Below are 18,340 nucleotides of genomic sequence, written 5' to 3'. Positions count from 1 at the left end.
AAGAAAAGAATTTATTTTTTCTTCTTTTTTTGAGACAGAGTCTCACTTTGTTGCGCGGACTAGAGTGCTGTGGCGTCAGCCTGGCTCACAGCAACCTCAAACTCCTGGGCTACAGCAATCCTGCCTGAGCTTCCCGAGTAGCTGGGATGACAGACCCATGCCACCCGGCTATTTTTCTTTTTCTATTTTTAGTAGAGACGGGTCTCACTCTTGCTCAGGCTGGTCTCAAACTCCTGATCTCAAGTGATCCTCCTGCCTTGGCCTTCCAGAGTGCTGAGATTACAAGTGTGAGCCACTCATTGTACCCAGCTATTTACTTATTTTTGACTTGTAAAAAAGTATATGCACTGACTCGTAAAATTATTTCAAAAATATGGTTAAATAGAGGGGAAAACATTGTTAAACCATGTATTTAGTTTAGAGCCTAAGTATTCTGACTTCTAGCACCTTAAGACTAGTTCACCAGCTTTTGAACTTCACACTAGGGAATCACTTGTGATACTTGTGATCACACAAGGGATCACAAGTATCATTCCTGCCTGTGGCTTCTTTTGTTCCATACAGCATCTCTGAGATTCATTCAGGTCATGGCACGCGGCAGCAATTCGTTAACTTTCACTGCTATGTAAAATTCCATTTTATGAACATACCACAGTTTGTTTACCCATATGCTTGTGGATGAGCATTCGGGTCGAGAGCCAGCACGCCCGGGAATCCCAGGGAGAAGTGTCCGGTGGTTAGTGGTGAGCTCCCCGTCTCTGCGGGTGTGCAAGCGGTGCTGGGCGTCCCGGATGGGGGTGGGGCCCCGGCCGAGACCTCCCGGGCGCCCTCGCGGGGCGCTAGGCGGGCGGGCGGGGCGGCTATTTCTGGCGGCCGAGCGCAGCCCGGTGGAGGAGGGGGAGGGAGAGGGGGAATGGGGGGAGGGGAATGGGGGAGGGGCGCGGCGCCGCCATCTTCGCTCCCGCCCGGCCCGCGGCGCGCAGCACCATGAGCGCCGCCGCCTTCCACGTCGCCAGCCTGCTGGAGAAGATGACGTCCGGCGACAAGGACTTCAGGTGCGCCCGCCCCCGCCCGCCGCCGCGCGGCCACCCGCCGCCTGCGCTCGGGACCCGGGTCCCCGCTTCGTCCGCGCGCCGCGCCAGCCCTGCCTCCCGTCCGCGCGGGGCCAGCTGCGCCTTCCGCGTCGTGCCCAGCCCCGCGCCCGCGGTGGTCCCCTGCCTGCCGCGTCGTGCCCGGCCCGGCGCCCGCGGTGGTCCCCTGCCGGCCGCGTCGTGCCCAGCCCCGCGCCCGCGGTGGTCCCCTGCCTGCCGGGTCGTGCCCGGCCCCGCGCCCCGCGGTGGTCCCCTGCCTGCCGGGTCGTGCCCGGCCCCGCGCCCCGCGGTGGTCCCCTGCCTGCCGCGTCGTGCCCAGCCCCGCGCCCGCGGTGGTCCCCTGCCTGCCGCGTCGTGCCCAGCCCCGCGCCGCGCGGTGGTCCCCTGCCTGCCGGGTCGTGCCCGGCCCCGCGCCGCGCGGTGGTCCCCTGCCTGCCGGGTCGTGCCCGGCCCCGCGCCGCGCGGTGGTCCCCTGCCTGCCGGGTCGTGCCCGGCCCCGCGCCCCGCGGTGGTCCCCTGCCTGCCGGGTCGTGCCCGGCCCCGCGCCCCGCGGTGGTCCCCTGCCTGCCGCGTCGTGCCCAGCCCCGCGCCCGCGGTGGTCCCCTGCCTGCCGCGTCGTGCCCAGCCCCGCGCCGCGCGGTGGTCCCCTGCCTGCCGGGTCGTGCCCGGCCCCGCGCCGCGCGGTGGTCCCCTGCCTGCCGGGTCGTGCCCGGCCCCGCGCCGCGCGGTGGTCCCCTGCCTGCCGCGTCGTGCCCAGCCCCGCGCCCGCGGTGGTCCCCTGCCTGCCGGGTCGTGCCCAGCCCCGCGCCCCGCGGTGGTCCCCTGCCTGCCGGGTCGTGCCCGGCCCCGCGCCCGCGGTGGTCCCCTGCCGGCCGCGTCGTGCCCAGCCCCGCGCCCGCGGTGGTCCCCTGCCGGCCGCGTCAGACAGCCACCGTGAAGCCGGCCCGACTGAACTTGGGGACCCGGCGCCTGCCTCTTCTTCCCCTGTTGAAACCTCTCCTTCCCCGGGCGCTACCCCAGGCTGACTTTTTCACGGATACCCTCAGTTCTGCCCTATTCTTTAAATCTCCCAACCTGCGCGCCCCCCCAGCCGTCCCCACCTGGGGTGCTGAGACAGCCTGAAGGAGGGGGCGGGCTGAGTCTGGCTTTGTGGGCACAGGTGGATGGTGGCTGCGGAGGGCCTTCTGTGTTTTGTGTGCCGCTCCCCTGTGTGCCCACTCCCTTCCCCTTCTTCCCCCTCCCAAATCACAGAAGCACAGGAATGGAGCTGGAAAGAAGGGCAGATACATCTGGTCCAAGCCTTCATCCTCTGGGGAAACTGAGGCCCAAGGAGGAGAAGGGATGGGCCTGTGGTCCCATGGTCAGTTCTGGCCTATCGGAGCAGAAAGGAGATCTTAGAGACCAACGTGGCCACACTCACTTACGGAACAGTCTATCACTTCATCTCCATTTTACAGATAGGGCAACTGAGGCTCAGAGGCATGAAGGGCCCAGGTGCGGTCACAAAGCTAGAGGCGGAGGACTTGGGGTCCAAATCTGGGCCCCTGACAGGTGAGGAGGGTGAACCTGCTCTCCTCGCCTGACCCCTGCACTCTCCTACAATCCATTCCTCAACGCCCCACAAGAGCCGCCTACGTCAGTAGAGCCTCAGAGCTACAGTCCTGGCTTCAGATCCTGGCTCCCATCACTTATTGGCTGTGTGACCGTGGACAAGTTACTTAACCACTCTGAGCCTGTCTCTGCTTCTGTTTCTGTAAAACGAAGGCAGTAATAGAACCCACCTCAGAAGGGTGGCTTGCAGATGAAGTGAGGTAGTACCTGTGGGATGCTCAGGTCAGTGGCTGGCACCAGGTACACACTTAACAAATGGACACTCCATGATTCTGTGCACATCAGAAATCTGCCATGCCCTCTCTTCCTCCTAGACCTTTACTGGGAAGTTCTTTTTTTTTTTTTTTATTTCGGCATATTATGGGGGTACAGATTTTAAGGTTTCAATAAATGCCCATTTCCCCCCTCCCCCCAAAAGTCTGAGTCTCCATCATGACCATCCCCCAGATGGTGCACATCTCACTCATTACGTATGTATATACCCGCCCCCCTCCCCCCTCCCACCTGCCCAACACCCTATTACTGCAGTACCTATGTTACTGGGAAGTTCTTTGCACCCCCTCGACCTCACCCCTTCACCTGCTGGCTCCTACTTAGGTGTCACCTCTTTGGATGCTTCTTGACCCCAGGCAGGGCTGGGCACCTCTCCTGAGCTCCCACACACTTCTCACCTCCCCAGGTTTCTGCTGTGTCACTTCTCAGCCGGGGGACCCTGAGTTCCTGGACCACTGACTGGGACTGTGCACTTCCTTTTGGTGCCCCAGAGCCTGTGCTAGGTGCACAGTAGCTTAGTGAATGTTCGCTGGGCCCCAGGCTCCCTGGTGTGCATTCTATGTGTCAGTCTGTCTGTCTGCCTGGGTAGTAGTAATTGTTCTTCCTGTTTTCCAGAGGAGTGCAGTGACTTGCCCAAGGTCACACAGCGGCCAGTTGCCAAGGGGATTTGCACTGTCGTCTCTCGGGCCTCGGGTCCAGTCTCCGGGAGACGGAGTTGGCCCTGGCAGCTACAGACTGAGAACCCCTTTCAGCCTTGAGAACAGTTAAAACCACCCCATGCATATGAGAATGGTGTCTATTTTTAAAGTCCAAATACCAGGGGGGCTGGGCCCTGCAGACCAGCTGTTCAGGCACCCATATGGCCGAGTGTTTCAGCTGAGTCGCCTCTAGGGTTTCTCGAATGAAACTGAGACTGTCCTCTGGTTCCTGGAGGGGAGCAGTGACTGCAGGTGGGGCCCCGGCTGGGTGGAGGAAGCTTTTGACTGCTCTTCTTCCTGGGTCCTGGCTCTGAGAGCTGGAGGGTCCTCTGTTACTGCTGAGGCTCCCAACAGGCAGATGAACTCAGGGGACTTACAGAAATTCCCACATCATTTCTTGAAAACAGTAGTAGTAGTTGAGGAGCCAGAAGACCTGTCTGGTGGGCTGGTTCTTCTTCCAGTCTGCTGTGTGACCTTGGGCAGTTCCTGTACCTTCTCTGAGCCTATCTGAATATCCGCCTATGCTAAGAGTTGGTTGTCCTATTAGAACCTCCCAAGGATGCTATGAATAGGGACAAAGAAAATTCTCATCTTATGCTTGGAGAAACTGAGGCCCAGAGAAGGAGGCAGTTGCCCCATGTCACCCAGTTGATATAATAAATGGCAGGCCAGTATACTTACTTAAAGCCAAACTTTGATGCTCAAGTGCTACTCCACCAAATCACATGCTTTCCCCCTCCCATCCCACACACGTGTACAATGTGGCTTTCTTTCTCTGAGAGCTGAGCGTCTGCAGGAACTCGGGGGTGTCTGAAATACTGAGGCATATTTCAGAAGAACTGGTTTCCGAGTTCAAGTTTTTACATAGCTGTTTGGCTCCAAGCTCTGTTAAAGGCTAGTTCTCCCTCCTTCTCCTTCTGCCCTCACCCTGCCCCCCAGGCCCTCCGCAGACCTGCTCTTTGCTGAGCCTGGAGTCCCAGAGATAAACCCAGTGGGCCCCTGCCCCCCCCGTGAGTTTGCAGTCTAATGCGGGTGATGCTCTGGTGACCAAACTTGCGTTGCAGAGTAAGAAGTGCTGTCATGGAAGGGTGCAGAATGCTCTGAAAGGATTCTGCTTGGGAGGACCATTGTGCTTAGGGAGTGTGGGTGGGGTGTGGGGCAGGGTAGTCATCCCTGAGCTGGGACATTTGAGCTGGGCTCTTGATGGATAGATAGTTCAACAGGTAGAGAAGAAAGAGGGCAAAGGAGCGCATCCACTGGGTTGCTGGGCTAAGCTGGGCTCCCATGGATTGTAGCAGAAACACAGCTTGGAGTGTCCTCAGGCCTTGGCCTGCCTCAAATCCAGACCTCTTCTTTGACCTTACCTTGGCCCAGAGGTGGGTACAGTCAGCCCTGCCAGCCCCCTGCTCTCTGTGACTGTGAGCCCAGCCTCCTTCATTCTCTCAGCCGCTGGAGGCTAATCCAGCTGTTAAAAATAAATAGCTGTGACACCCACAACTTCCCCAGGGAACATTCAGGCCAGGGTGACAGCAACCAGCAGCCTGAGCCTGAGGGCTGGAATCCCAACGGTGACAGATTTTGGCACTGGAGGTAGGGGTAGGGCTCTTGGTTGAGTTACTCGGCCATGCCAAAGCAGGGCTGGCGGCTTTCTCTGCCGCTGCCACTCTCTGGCCCCAGACTCATCGTGTCTCTCCACGTGGCTCTGTCCTGTTTTCTCCGCGAATCTGCACTCTTCAGAGCCAGGAAATGGGTGAAGTGGGCCTTGTGGGGACTTGGTGAGCTGCAGAGAACTGCTGCAGCCAGGACCTGACTCCAGCCAGTTATTGTCACCAGGGATTGTAGGCCCAGCGTATTCAGATATTCTGTCCTCAAGAGAATCTGGAAGTCAGTATTTTTATGTCAGCTCTCCCAGTGTTCAAGTGTTGATGAGTAATCTACATTTTTGAAAACATTTGCAAGCTGGACACAGCTGAGGGCCACCGGTTTCAGACAGCTCTGCCCTGTTAATTTTGGCAGGAATGGTGCCCAACAGTCCCTCTCCCCGAACTCTCCATGGCCTGCAGCTCAGACTCTATAATTTCCAATGCCTGGGACAGGGCGTCAGGCTTTTGGCATCAGGTCACATGGATTGCCCCACATGGAGGTGGGTAACCCTTGACTCTGGTGCCCACCGTGGGTCAGGGAGCTCTGGTCTCCAAAATATGCCCCTGGCCCAGGGCAGTGGTTTTCAAAGTGTGGTCCCTGACCCTCAGCATCATCCAGGAGCTTGTTAGAAATGCGAATTCTTGGGCCCAGCCCAGACCTAGTGATTCAGAAACTCTAGGGGTGGCGCCCAGCGGGGTTTCACAAGCCTGCAGGGGATTGTGATGCCAGTACAGTGTCAGATCCACTGCTCTAAGGGCAGGGACTGAGTTGATTCTCTGAGATGGGGTGAGCGTGGCTTGGCCTCCCCCACCTGCCTGGTAGAGAGGCTTCTTGTCTACCCCTGACTTGGTCACGAGGTGTTTGTTCAATCTCTGGCGTCCCTCTCCCAGCTGTTGTGAGATGGGGATGACGTATGTGCCATTACGACAGTGCCATTCACTGTGTGCTCACCACGTGCATAGACAAGCTCATAAGGCAGGTCCTGTTCTCATCCCCATTTTTCAGACAGGTAAAGTAAGGATCAGAGAGGTGGCATGACTTGCCCAGTCTCACATTTGCATAAATGGCAGAGGCAGGCGCCACGGACTCTGAAGCCGTAAGCATTCATCCAGCATGCTGAGCCATTCCTGGTCTGCCACCATATGGCAGTTGGTGTCACACATGTGCATCTCCTTGTGGGAGCCGGTCATGAGCTCCTTAATGACAGGGATACGTTGTGAGAGCTGTGTCATTAGGCAGTTTTGCTGTTGTACCAACATCATAGGGTGTACTTACATAAACCTGGATGGCTTGCTACAAGTCCAGGCTACGAACCTGCACAGTGCGTTACTTACTGCACCGAATACTGTAGGCCAGGCATCCTCAAACGTTTTAAACAGGGCCAGTTCACTGTCCCTCAGACTGTTGGAGGGCCGGACTATAGTTTAAAAAAATTATGAAAAGGCTGGGCGAGATGGCTCATGCCTGTAATCTTAGCACTCTGGGAGGCCGAGGCGGGCGGATTGCTCAAGGTCAGGAGTTTGAAACCAGCCTGAGCAAGAGCGAGACCCCATCTCTACTATAAATAGAAAGAAATTAATTGGCCAACTAATATATATAGAAAAAATTAGCTGGGCATGGTGGCGCATGCCTGTAGTCCCAGCTACTTGGGAGGCTGAGGCAGTAGGATCGCTTGAGCCCAGGAGTTTGAGGTTGCTGTGAGCTAGGCTGACGCCACGGCACTCACTCTAGCCTGGGCAACAAAGGGAGACTCTGTCTCAAAAAAAAAAAAAGAAAAGAGAAGGTACAGTGAATATACGGTGTGCAAGATAAAATGGCACACCTGTATCGGGCAGTTCTGTTGTCGTCACACGGGACCACTGCTGTATATGTGGGCCGTCGCTGGCGAAAACAGTTATGCGGTGCATGGCTGTCCTTGCCCTTGAATCATCGTATCAGGGTCTATTTGGGGGGAACTCTGAGATATTGCCCAAATCTGCCGGGCCCAGAAGCTGCTTAGCAATCCTCCTCTGCCCTCCCCCCCCCCCCGCCAGGTTCATGGCCACCAGTGACCTGATGTCCGAGTTGCAGAAGGACTCAGTCCAGCTGGACGAGGACAGCGAGCGCAAGGTGGTGAAGATGCTGCTTAGGCTCCTGGAGGACAAGAACGGGGAGGTGCAGAACCTGGCTGTCAAGTGGTGAGTGTCGGCCTTGGCGGGGACAGGAAGGGGCCCTGCCTGGGGTGGCAGCACCCCAAGGGTCCCTGTGCCTTTGGGGTACAGCCTCTGAGGGGAGAATTGCTGAGCAGCTCCTGCTGGGTGGTGCCTTAGTCTGGGTTTACGAGAAGTAGATGCTGGGGCAAGGATTCACGTCTGAGTGTGTTTGCAGGTGCTGCCAGGAAACGTGGGAGAGGGAGTAGGGAAGTGAGGCAGGGGAGCAAGAAAGCCAGTAAAGGGGTGGACCGAGTGCCCACTGGGCACCCTGGGAAACGGTATAGGACATGCTCCTTGGAGTTTTCCCACCCAAAGAGTGAGGGAGCTGGGTATTAATCCACCTGCTCTCTGTCAGTCATTGCTCGAGGGCTACTCTTGGGGTAGGATGGAGGGTTATTCACTTCCTGGCACTTCCAGCCAGAGGAAGCCCTCACACAGAGATGCAAGTGCTGGCAGCCGGAAGGTCAGGGTGACATGCACCAGAGAGGTAAGGGGTGAGGGGACATGGGATGGGGGGAGGTCCCCAAAGCCTCAGCCCTGGGCATTGTGACGTTGTGATCCTGAGATCTTGGCTAGTTACCTCCAGGGTAGAAAAAGTAAGACAGGGTATGTGCGTGCGTGTGTGGTGGGTGGGCAGGGGACTTCAGAAGGCAGGGGTCAAAAGTCAACAGGGTGAGAGAATTGGGGTACTGCCTCTCAAACCACCCTAGGAGCTGGGCCCAGGCATTCTTCTGGGGCATGGTAATGAGTTGCAACTGGTTCCCAAGAGCAGCAGGAGTTCAGTAGAGGGTTTTGTGCAGAACGCGACATGCTCAGGTTTGTGGGAGTGTCTGGGAGTGTCTCTATGGCCGTGGGTGGACATAGGGTGGAGTTGCGGTTTTCCACCAGCAGAACCAATACCCCTTTTTATAACAAGTAGTTTGTAATACCTTTTTCCTATTTTTTTTTGAGACAGAGTCTTGCTTTGTTGCCCAGGCTGGAGTGAGTGCCGTGGCGTCAGCCTAGCTCACAGCAACCTCAGACTCCTGGGCTCAAGCAATCCTCCTGCCTCAGCCTCCCAAGTAGCTGGGACTACAGGCATGCGCCACCATGCCCGGCTAATTTTTCATATATATATTAGTTGGCCAATTAATTTCTTTCTATTTTTATAGTAGAGACAGGATCTTGCTCAGGCTGGTTTTGAGCTCCTGACCTCGAGCAGTCCGCCCACCTTGGCCTCCTAGAGTGCTAGGATTACAGGCGTGAACCACCGAGCCCAGCCCCTTTTTCCTATTATGAAATGAAATTTATACATAATAAAACCTACTTCTAGGCCGGGCGCGGTGGCTCAATCCTGTAATCCTAGCACTCTGGGAGGCCGAGGCGGGTGGATTGCTCGAGGTCAGGAGTTCGAAACCAGCCTGAGCAAGAGCAAGACCCCGTCTCTACTATAAATAGAAACAAATTAATTGGCCAACTAATATATATATGTAAAATTAGCCGGGCATGGTGGTGCATGCCTGTAGTTCCAGCTACTCGGGAGGCTGAGGCAGAAGGATTGCTTGAGCCCAGGAGTTTGAGGTTGCTGTGAGCTAGGCTGATGCCACGGCACTCACTCTAGCCTGGGCAACAAGCGAGACTCTGTCTCAAAAAAAAAACATAAAACCTACTTCTACACATAATTATAAAACAGTATATGTAATGCCCTAACCTGTAACCTAAAAGAAAAATAAAGGGAACATAGTAAAGTAGTGTGTGTTTCACTACATGAATGCCCAGGCACTGTGACAATAGAAATGGTGATAAAATTATGAGAAGCCTGTGCCCTGGTGTGAACTCTAAGCAGAAGTGGATATAGGTAGGGGTGTTGGAGACTAAGGTATCACAAGCAGCATTGTTCTTAGTGGTGAGATATTTTAAAGTGGTCAGCATCTTCTGGTAAAGTTTTGAAGAAAACAAAGTACAATCTTCCTTTAATTTTCCTGATTATTGCATTCTTTAAAAATCTAGAGTATAGTGTATTAAAGCAGTGCAGCCTAGGCATGGTGGTTCATTCCTGTGATCCCAGCACTTTGGGAGGCTAAGGCAAGATCACTTGAAGCCAGGAGTCCGAGACCAGCATGAACTAATACAGCAAGACCTCATTTCTACAAAAAATTAAAAAATTAGCCAGGCATGGTGGTCTGCACCTGTGGTCTCAGCTACTCAGGAGGCTGAGGCAGGAGGATCACTTGAGCCCAGGAATTGGAGGTTGCAGTGAGCTATACTGTTGCGATTGTACTCTAGCTTGAGCAACAGAGTGAGACCCTGTCTCAAAAAAAAAAAAAGAAAAAAAAGAAAGGCAAAAAGTACTTTGTGTTTACACATAAAATGAAATTTTAGACTCAGATAATTATAGAAAGGTTTTTAGCCCATATGAATGCCCAGCGGGATGTTAGAAACTCTTGCAGGACATGGACAGTGCTTTGTTTTGCAATATTGTCTTTTTATTGTTCCTGTTCCCCACCATCAAAGACAGAGGTGCCAACTCAATAGTTACATGACCAAGGCCCCCCATGAATTGCCACAGCAGTACCACCCAGCTGGGAACCAGCTGTGGGAGGTAGGAGGGAGGGCTCTGTGATTCCTTAGATGGAGGTGATTCCTTAGATGGAGGAAGAAGTCCAGGGAGCCGGGGTTTGAAAACAAGTATGCAAGGAAGCCACCTGGGGCCCTTTGGAAACTGTGTATTCTCTGCCAGGGATTCAGGTTCAGGGATTCAGATTCAGGGGTTTGAGAGGGGAAAGGGGAAGGAGCTGGGGTGGAAGGATGAGAGTATGGCACTTTGGAATCTGTATTCTGATGTACACCGACATCTGGGAACCACACATGTAGAGCAGAGGTTCTCAGACTTGACTGCGTGTTAGAGTAACCTGGAAAAATTTAAAAAGTTTCACTATTTTTTTAGGCCACACCTGAAACCAGTTATCTCAGACTCCGAGGGCAGTGCCCAGGTAAACATTTTTCAAAGGCCCCAGGTAATGGCAGTGTGCCTCTGAGGCTGAGAACCAGGGAGTCTAGTGCAGCCGTTTTTAAACTTTCATGTGCATACAAATCACCCGGGGACCTTGCAGAACTGCAGATGCCGGCTCAGTAGTTCTAGCGAAGGACCTGAGACTCTGCACCCCAACAAGTTCCCAGGTGACGCTGATGATGCTGATCTGCGACCAGACTTTGATAAGCAAGTTTCTTTCTTTCTTTTTTTTTGGAGAGTCTCGCTCTGTTGCCCAGCTATAGTGCTGTGGCATCAGCCTAGCTCACAGCAACCTCAAACTCCTGGGCTCAAGGGATCCTCCTGCCTCAGCCTCCGGAGTAGCTGGGACTACAGGCATGTGCCACCATGCCCGGCTAATCTTTTTCTATATGTTTTTAGTTGTCCAGCTAATTTCTAATTTTTTAAATACAGATGGGGTCTCGTTCTTGCTCAGGCTGGTCTGGAACTCCTGAGCTCAAACGATCTGTCTGCCTCGGCCTCTCAGACTGCTAGGATTACAGGCGTGAGCCACTGCGCCTGCCCACCTGGCAGAGAGGCAAGTTTCTAAGGCAGAAGTTCTCCATGTGTGGTCCCTGGACCACCAGCGTGAGCATCAACTGGGAACTTGCTAGAAATGCACAACCGCAGGCCCCATTGGCATCCAGGATCTGAAATTCTGGGACTAGGGCCCAGCAACCTGTGTTTTCGGAAGTCCTGGGAGTCTCATGTAGGCTCAAGTTTGAGAAACATTTTTGGCTGTCTACTGAGATGCAAAATATAGGAATGTAGGTTTTGGCAGGTGCCAGGAATGATGTCAGCATAGCCAGTGGGTTCCTCTCTTTGTGGCAAAACAGAGAGTCCCCTATTGATTGAGGCCTTTTCCTCAGCACATGTGGCCCTAGGAGCATGAGGGGACATAGGGGGGAGCCTGACTCAGGCTGAGCCTGGGGCTTTTGGACTCACCTCCCTCCCTCCCTGCTCAGCCTGGGTCCTCTGGTGGGCAAAGTGAAGGAGTACCAGGTGGAGACCATCGTGGATGCCCTCTGTGCCAACATGCGGTCAGACAAGGAGCAGCTCCGAGACATCGCAGGCATTGGCCTCAAGACTGTCCTCTCCGAGCTGCCCCCTGCAGCCACAGGTACCCAGGCCCCTGCAACGAGCTCTGTTATCATTTGCCCTAGTTTATGGCTAAAAACACTGAGGCTCAGAGAGGTGAAGGAACTTACCTAACTAAGGTCACTCAGCTAGGAGGTGGCAGAGAATTCAGACCTAGGTCAATTTAAGTTCATGATTCTGTGTCGTTTAGGAATGCTTTTAGCTCAAGTAATGAAATCTAGGCAGTGGCAGTTTAAAGGAATAGGGGGTTTCTCACATGATAATTCTGGAGGAAACAGCCACTCCATTTCTGCAGCAATTCTTTTAGCGGCTCAGTATTGACAAGGTTGAGGTCTCTTATCCGTGTCTCCTTCCCCTTACAAAAAAAGCACTTGTTTTTCCAGAAGACCTCTACTTACAGAACTGGGTTACCCGACCACTGCTAGCAGCAAGGGAGGCAGGAAAGGAAGTGTTTAACTTTTCTCACCTCCCCAGTGGAAGTGAGCAAGGAAGAAGGGGCCAGTCCAGCAGTTTGGCCATTGAGTCCTCAGTTGCCCTAGCTGTCTCCTGTAGTTCAGTTGGACTCAAGGCCAAAACTTGGACCACTGGAGCCCTGGCTTCCCTGGGTCAGTGGGGTTCCCAGGGTGTGGGCTCAGGAACGCAGCCAGAGCAGAGGCAGGCCAGAGGTGGAGGCTGCCGTTCCCCCAGGCCAGGGCCTCACCGTGCCTGCCTTGTGCTCCTCGCAGGCTCCGGCCTGGCCACCACCGTGTGCCGGAAGATCACAGGCCAGCTCACCAGTGCCATTGCCCACCAGGAAGATGTGGCTGTGCAGCTGGAAGCCCTGGACATCCTTTCTGACATGCTGAGCAGGTGCAGGAGGGCCCTGGGCGATGCGGAGGCGGGGCTGTGGGGACCGGGAGAGACTGATCCACAGAGCCAGCACCTGCTGCACATCAGGCCTGTGCTCAGGGCCCCTTAATCGTCCCAGCAGCCCTGAAAGGAAAACTTGATTGTCACCATTTTACAGGCTCTGAGAGGTGACGTGGGCTGCCTGAGGTCACACTCTGTAAAACTTCCCACAACTTGAGTGCCTATTCTGCAGCCAGGAAAATACAGGTGCTGGACTAGTGTTGGGAATATGGAGTTGGATCAGCCTTGGTTGCTCCTGGGAAAGGGTTTACAGACATACGTAAAACTGCTGGCTGGGCACGGTGGCTCACACATGTAACCTCAGCACTTTGGAAGCCCAAGGCAGGAGGATCACTTGAGGCCAGGAGGTCAAGACCAGCCTGGGCAATACAGGGAGACCTCATCTCTACAAAAAAATAAATAAATAAAAACTAGCTAGGAGTGGTGGCCACCATTCCCAGCTGCACTCCAGCCTGGGCAACAGGACAAGACCTGTCTCTAAAATAAAATGAACCTGTGGATGTAGTCAGTACAATAAGGATAAGAGCACAACTGATAGGAGCTCACAGGAGCCCAACCCAGCTGGGGGTGGAGACCCTTGCCAGAGAGGGTCCTGCTAGAGCTGAGCCTTCACGGGGTTAGGGGGGAACAGGACTTAGCCAGGTTTGGGTGTCGTAAGGGGAACCCTGGAGGGGAGACTGCCCGGCCCAGAGGGGAGAGGCAGGAGAGGATGGGGGGCACCACGGCTCGTGCCTGGAGAGGCGAGTGTGGAGAGGTGAGGCTGGAGGGCCGGGCGGGAGCCATTGTGAGTTTCACATGGTCCTCTGCTGTGGAGGGCAGGGGGAGGACCGCGCAGCGGGGCACTGGTTAAGAGGCTTCTGCAGGCTGGGGGACTCGGGTTGTTTTCGGGAGGTAGATGCCACCGGACCTGGAGTGGGCAAGAGGGGCAGAGACTTGAGGATGATCCCCAGGGTCTGCCCTTAGTAGCTGGGGGCGGACGGGGGCTGTGGTGGTGGGTGCACCGGGGAAAGAGTAGCTGTGTGGGAGGGATGGGTGCAGTTTGGGGCGTGTTGAATTTGAGGCGCCTGGAGGCACCCATGCAGCCATGCTTTCCACGAGGGCAGGTCCCGGGGCCAGAGTCTGCCTGCTCACCCCAACTTCTGGCCCAGCCCCTGTCCCCTAGTAGGTGAACAAACAAATACAAAAATGAAACCCTCTGCAGGAGAGGAGCGTGGCTAGCGCAGAGATAAGGGAGGGTAAGGGCAGTGAGTTCGTGCTGAGTGAGAGAAGAGGCCTCAAGACGATTATGGGACAGAAGAGGTACAGGCCTGTTTGAAGGTGGGGAGAGAAGCTGTTGAGGCGGGCAGGGGGCTGTGTCCTGTGTGTGCAGAAGCCATTCCCTGGTCTTGCCTCTTGTCTTGAGCCCAGAGCTCAGCTTACCCAGTGGGCACTAGGGAGCTATGGAAGGAGTTAAGCAGAGGAGTGACCATGTTAGAAGTAGATTTTAGACCACTCTGGTCTCAGTGAGGAGGATAACTTGGTGGGGGGATGGTACTGGGGCTAGCCCTGGACTCCCAGGAAATCAGGACAGCCCCACTAGAGCCCCCACACCCACCTCCTGTCACCACTGGGCCTTTTCCCAGGCTGGGAGCCTGGACAGCTGGGTTCAAGTCCTCACCTTGCATTTCTTGGCTCAGTAGTCTTGAGAAGTCACTTCCTCTCTCCGTTCGCCTTCTCTGGTGTAACAATAATAAATAACTTAAGTAATTCCTCCTCGCGGTTGCAGGGCATCCGTTTTCCTGGGGCCATTGGGTTGTCACAGTTCTGGAGAGGAGGCCAGGAGAGGACGGGGAGGGGTTTTCCTGGCTCGGGCTGGGCTGCTCGCCCGGTGGGCCCGGCCTGAAGCCCCTCTGGCTCCCCCAGGCTGGGCGCCCCACTGGGCGCCTTCCACGCCAGCCTCCTGCACTGCCTGCTGCCCCAGCTCAGCAGCCCGCGCCTGGCCGTGCGCAAGCGGGCGGTCGGGGCGCTCGGCCACCTGGCGGCCGCCTGCAGCACCGACCTCTTCGTGGAGCTCGCCGACCACCTGCTGGACCGGCTGCCCGGTCCGCGCGCGCCCGCCAGCCCCGCCGCCATCCGCACCCTGATCCAGTGCTTGGGCAGCGTCGGCCGCCAGGCCGGCCACCGGCTCGGTAAGGGGGCGTGGCCCTGGGCGAGGGGCGGGGCCTGGGGCGGCCACCTTCTCGGCAAGGGGCGTGGCCCTGGGCGAGGGGCGGGGCCAGGCCGGCCACCTTCAAGGTAAGGGGCGGTGCCCTGGGCGAGGGGCGGGGCCAGGTCGGCCACCGGCTCGGTAAAGGGCGGTGCCCTGGGCGAGGGGCGGAGCCTGGGGGCGGCCACCGGCTCGGTAAGGGGGCGTGGTCCTGGCGAGGGGCGGGGCCAGGTCGGCCACCGGCTCGGTAAGGGGCTTGGGCCTGGGCGAGGGGCGGAGCCTGGGGGCGGCCACCGGCTCGGTATGGAGGCGGGGTTCTGGGCGAGGGGCGGAGCCAGGGCGGGCACCGGCTCGGTAAGGGGCGGCACCCTGGGTGAGGGGCGGGGCCAGGTCGGCCACTGGCTCGGTAGGGGGCGTGGCCCTGGGGAGGGGCGGAGCCTGGGGCGGCCACCGGCTCGGTATGGAGGCGGGGTTCTGGGCGAGGGGCGGGGCCAGGCCGGCCACCGGCTCGGCAAGGGGGTGCGGCTGAAGCTCCCTGAGCGGGGCCAAAGCGGGGTGGGGCCAAAGCGGGGTGGGCCCTGTGCTCAGTGGCCTGAGCCCCTGCGGAGTGCAGGCCCTCTGTGGAAGGGGCTTGGATCGGACCCTTCTGAGACCTGGAGGCTCGTGGGTTATTATAATTATAAATCATGCCACTAAACTGTTAAATAAAATATGATGTTGACAATTACAGTTTAATAACAACCCGTGAGCCAGGTTTGGATTTTTAAAAAACTATTAGGAGCTAATGCATGTACAATAAACCACACTATTTAAAGCCTACGGTTTAGTGTGTTTTGAGCTTTGCGTATACCTGTGGAACTACCACAGCGAAGATACAGAACATTTCCATCACCCCCAGAATTTCCCTGTGCCTCTTGTAGTCTGTCCCTCCTTCTGCCCCGCCCTAGGTCACTGCTGATCTGCTTTCTGTCACCATAGATGAGTTTTTTGGAAATGCAAAGCTGAAATCAGGTTTGAATTTATCCTCAGACACTTGAAGTTCTGGGCCAGAACAAGACGGTGTGGACAGTGTTGGCCCACAGTCAACCCTTCCAACCCCTGACTTTCTCACTGCAAGGGGACACCCCACCCACCCGGTCCCATCCGCCCCAAACAACAACCAATACTTGCCCACCCTTGGGAAAGAGGCCTGCATAGGCTGGAACAAGCACTCAGAATTAGCTGGGCAGGAACTCTGGGGTCCCAAGTACCTAGGCAGAGCAGAATCTAGAAGGGGCATGTTAGGGGTCCAGGTCACATGCCCCTTATTGCACTGTGGGAAGGGGTGTGGCTGGAGAAAAGCAAGGGTGGGGTCCTTTAAAGCTTGGGCACCAGGCAGGGACCCCTCTTGCCTGGTCTGTTAGGGCAGTACCTGCCTTCCCCCATCTCTCATCCAGGGGCTTACAACCTAGTATAAGAAATAAGGCAAGGACGTGAATAATGGTTTTAATAACAGATGCTACTTATTGAATGTCTATTCTGTGCCAGGACCAGGGCTAAATTCTTTATCTGTATCATATTTAATATTACTAATTTTCACATTGTTGTCCTTAATGTGAAGATCAGTAGACTGAGGTCAGAGAAAGGTTGTGACCTGCCCAAGGTACCATAGTATATAGGTGGCAGAATCAGTGATAGAACCCACATCTGGTAGACTGTGAAGACTCTGAGTTTAATTTGCAGTGGTCAGGGTAGCAGATGCAGGGACAGAATGATTGCTATGGGCTGGGGGAACCCCAGGGGAGATCTGGCCTGGCTTCAGTGACCCACCTGGCCCCACAGGGGCCCACCTGGACCGCCTGGTACCGCTGGTAGAGGATTTCTGCAACCTGGATGACGATGAGCTCCGGGAGTCCTGCCTCCAGGCCTTCGAGGCCTTCTTGAGGAAGTAGGTGCAGCAGGGTTGCCTGGGGGTTTCTTGGGAAATTGGTGGGGATGGGATCCTCAAGGCAGTAAAATCTCAGGACTCACCCTTGGGCCCTGGCCCCCACCCTGTCCTGCCTGGATCCAGCAGAGCTTCCCACATCCTGCCCAACAGGTGCCCCAAGGAGATGGGGCCTCACGTGCCCAACGTGACCAACCTTTGCCTCCAATACCTGAAGCACGACCCCAACTATAACTATGACAGTGACGAAGATGAAGAGCAGATGGAGACAGAGGATAGTGAATTCAGTGAACAAGGTGCGTGGACTACGTGTTGATGGGGTTGGACGGTGAAGGTGGCACAGCCTTCCCGGATCCCCCAGCCAAAGGCAGGGCAGAGGCCACATTTGGTGTCCTTGTCCTGCTGCCAGGCTCCAACCCCACCCACTCGGACTGCACAGATCACAATATGACAATAGTAATCACTATCATTTATTGAACATCTACTGGTGTTGATGTTCCTTACAATAGCTCTTAAAAACAGGTACCGTTATCCCCATATTTCAGACAAGGAAACTGAGACTCGAGAAGAGATTTGCCTGAGATAACACAACTAGGAAGTGGCATAGCTGGGACTTGGAGCCAGGTCTGTCAGACTCCCCCATCCCTCTGCTGCCATCTCTGTACCCTTTTATTAAATATTAATGGTTCTTAAGAGATAATGCTTTTAACTGAGCAGAGGGAAGCTCTAAAGGTGGGCTGGTAGGCACTGACAGGGAGAAAGATATTTGGATGGGGGTTGGCTTCCGTGGTTTCCTTCCTCCTGTGCCTGTGGTTCTGTCCGTCACTCTGATGGATTTCCAGGGCAGAGATGCCCCTAGACCTGAAGGCAGAGGTGTTGATGAAGATGACATACTTAGGGCCTGATGGGATACTTGAAACAAGATGGGATGGTAGGAGATGAGCTTGGATAGGCGTGTTGTGGCCGCGAATGCCAAACCAAGGAGTTTGGACATTTTCTTGTCAGTAATAGGGAGCTATAGATATTTCTTTGTGGGTGGCTTAGGGTGGTAACAAACATCAGTGCATCAGAGGGGACATCTGCTGAGCTGACCAGTGGATGTGGTCCACTGTGACCTATCTAGATGCAAGTGCTCTGAGAGTCTGAATCGTCAACAGAGTGGCATGGCCAGGCACACTTTGGCGTCTGAGCCTGTCCTTCGGGGGGATTCTGGTTAGGATAATCCCCCTGGGAGCCTTGTGTGTCTCCCCCCAGCAATATGGGTGCGTGTCATGGGCCTGAATCTCAGCTCTGCTGTTTCCTAGTTGTGTGTCCTTGGGAGAGTCTCACCTCTCTGAGCCTTAGTCTTGTCATCTGTAAAATGGGGCTTAACAGCACCTTCATTGCTCACGTGGTGGTAAGGACTTGATGAGCTCTTATTTCTCCGGGGAGCTTGTAGAGTAGAAAGCCACACAAAGCCAGCATTTCCTTAGTACTAATCCTGCTTGGAAGTGTTTGGAATTGAAGCCTTTGAGAGCTGGGGCTGGGGCAGAGAAGAGGCCAAGGGGAGGCCCTGTCACCTCTCCCCTCTGGAATCCCAGTAAATGAAGCATCACGAGCCAGTCCTGAAACCAAAGGGTGGGTTTTGGGCCCAAAATGGATTCTCTGACTCTTCACTGAAGAACTGGAAGCCAGTTTTTTCCTTGGTGTAGTCAGAACAAGGGTC

General features: G+C 55.5%; 1 protein-coding gene across 1 annotated transcript in view; it reads left to right on the top strand.

Annotated features, from left to right (window-relative positions):
• Positions 1 to 928: 928 nt before the first annotated feature.
• The window catches only part of CAND2 (cullin associated and neddylation dissociated 2 (putative)), a 38,982-nt gene continuing 21,570 nt past the window's right edge, over positions 929 to 18,340 (top strand). The window contains exons 1-7 of the mRNA XM_012785299.3: positions 929 to 1,055; positions 7,351 to 7,494; positions 11,485 to 11,639; positions 12,343 to 12,466; positions 14,429 to 14,694; positions 16,533 to 16,638; positions 16,789 to 16,931. Coding sequence (XP_012640753.2) covers positions 988 to 1,055; positions 7,351 to 7,494; positions 11,485 to 11,639; positions 12,343 to 12,466; positions 14,429 to 14,694; positions 16,533 to 16,638; positions 16,789 to 16,931 — 1,006 coding nt within the window. The 5' untranslated portion in view covers positions 929 to 987. The remainder of the gene's footprint in view (positions 1,056 to 7,350; positions 7,495 to 11,484; positions 11,640 to 12,342; positions 12,467 to 14,428; positions 14,695 to 16,532; positions 16,639 to 16,788; positions 16,932 to 18,340) is intronic.

The sequence above is a fragment of the Microcebus murinus genome, chromosome 21, assembly GCF_040939455.1.
Source record: "Microcebus murinus isolate Inina chromosome 21, M.murinus_Inina_mat1.0, whole genome shotgun sequence".
NCBI classification, from domain to species: domain Eukaryota; kingdom Metazoa; phylum Chordata; class Mammalia; order Primates; family Cheirogaleidae; genus Microcebus; species Microcebus murinus.
This window is presented reverse-complemented; position numbering and strand designations above follow the sequence as displayed.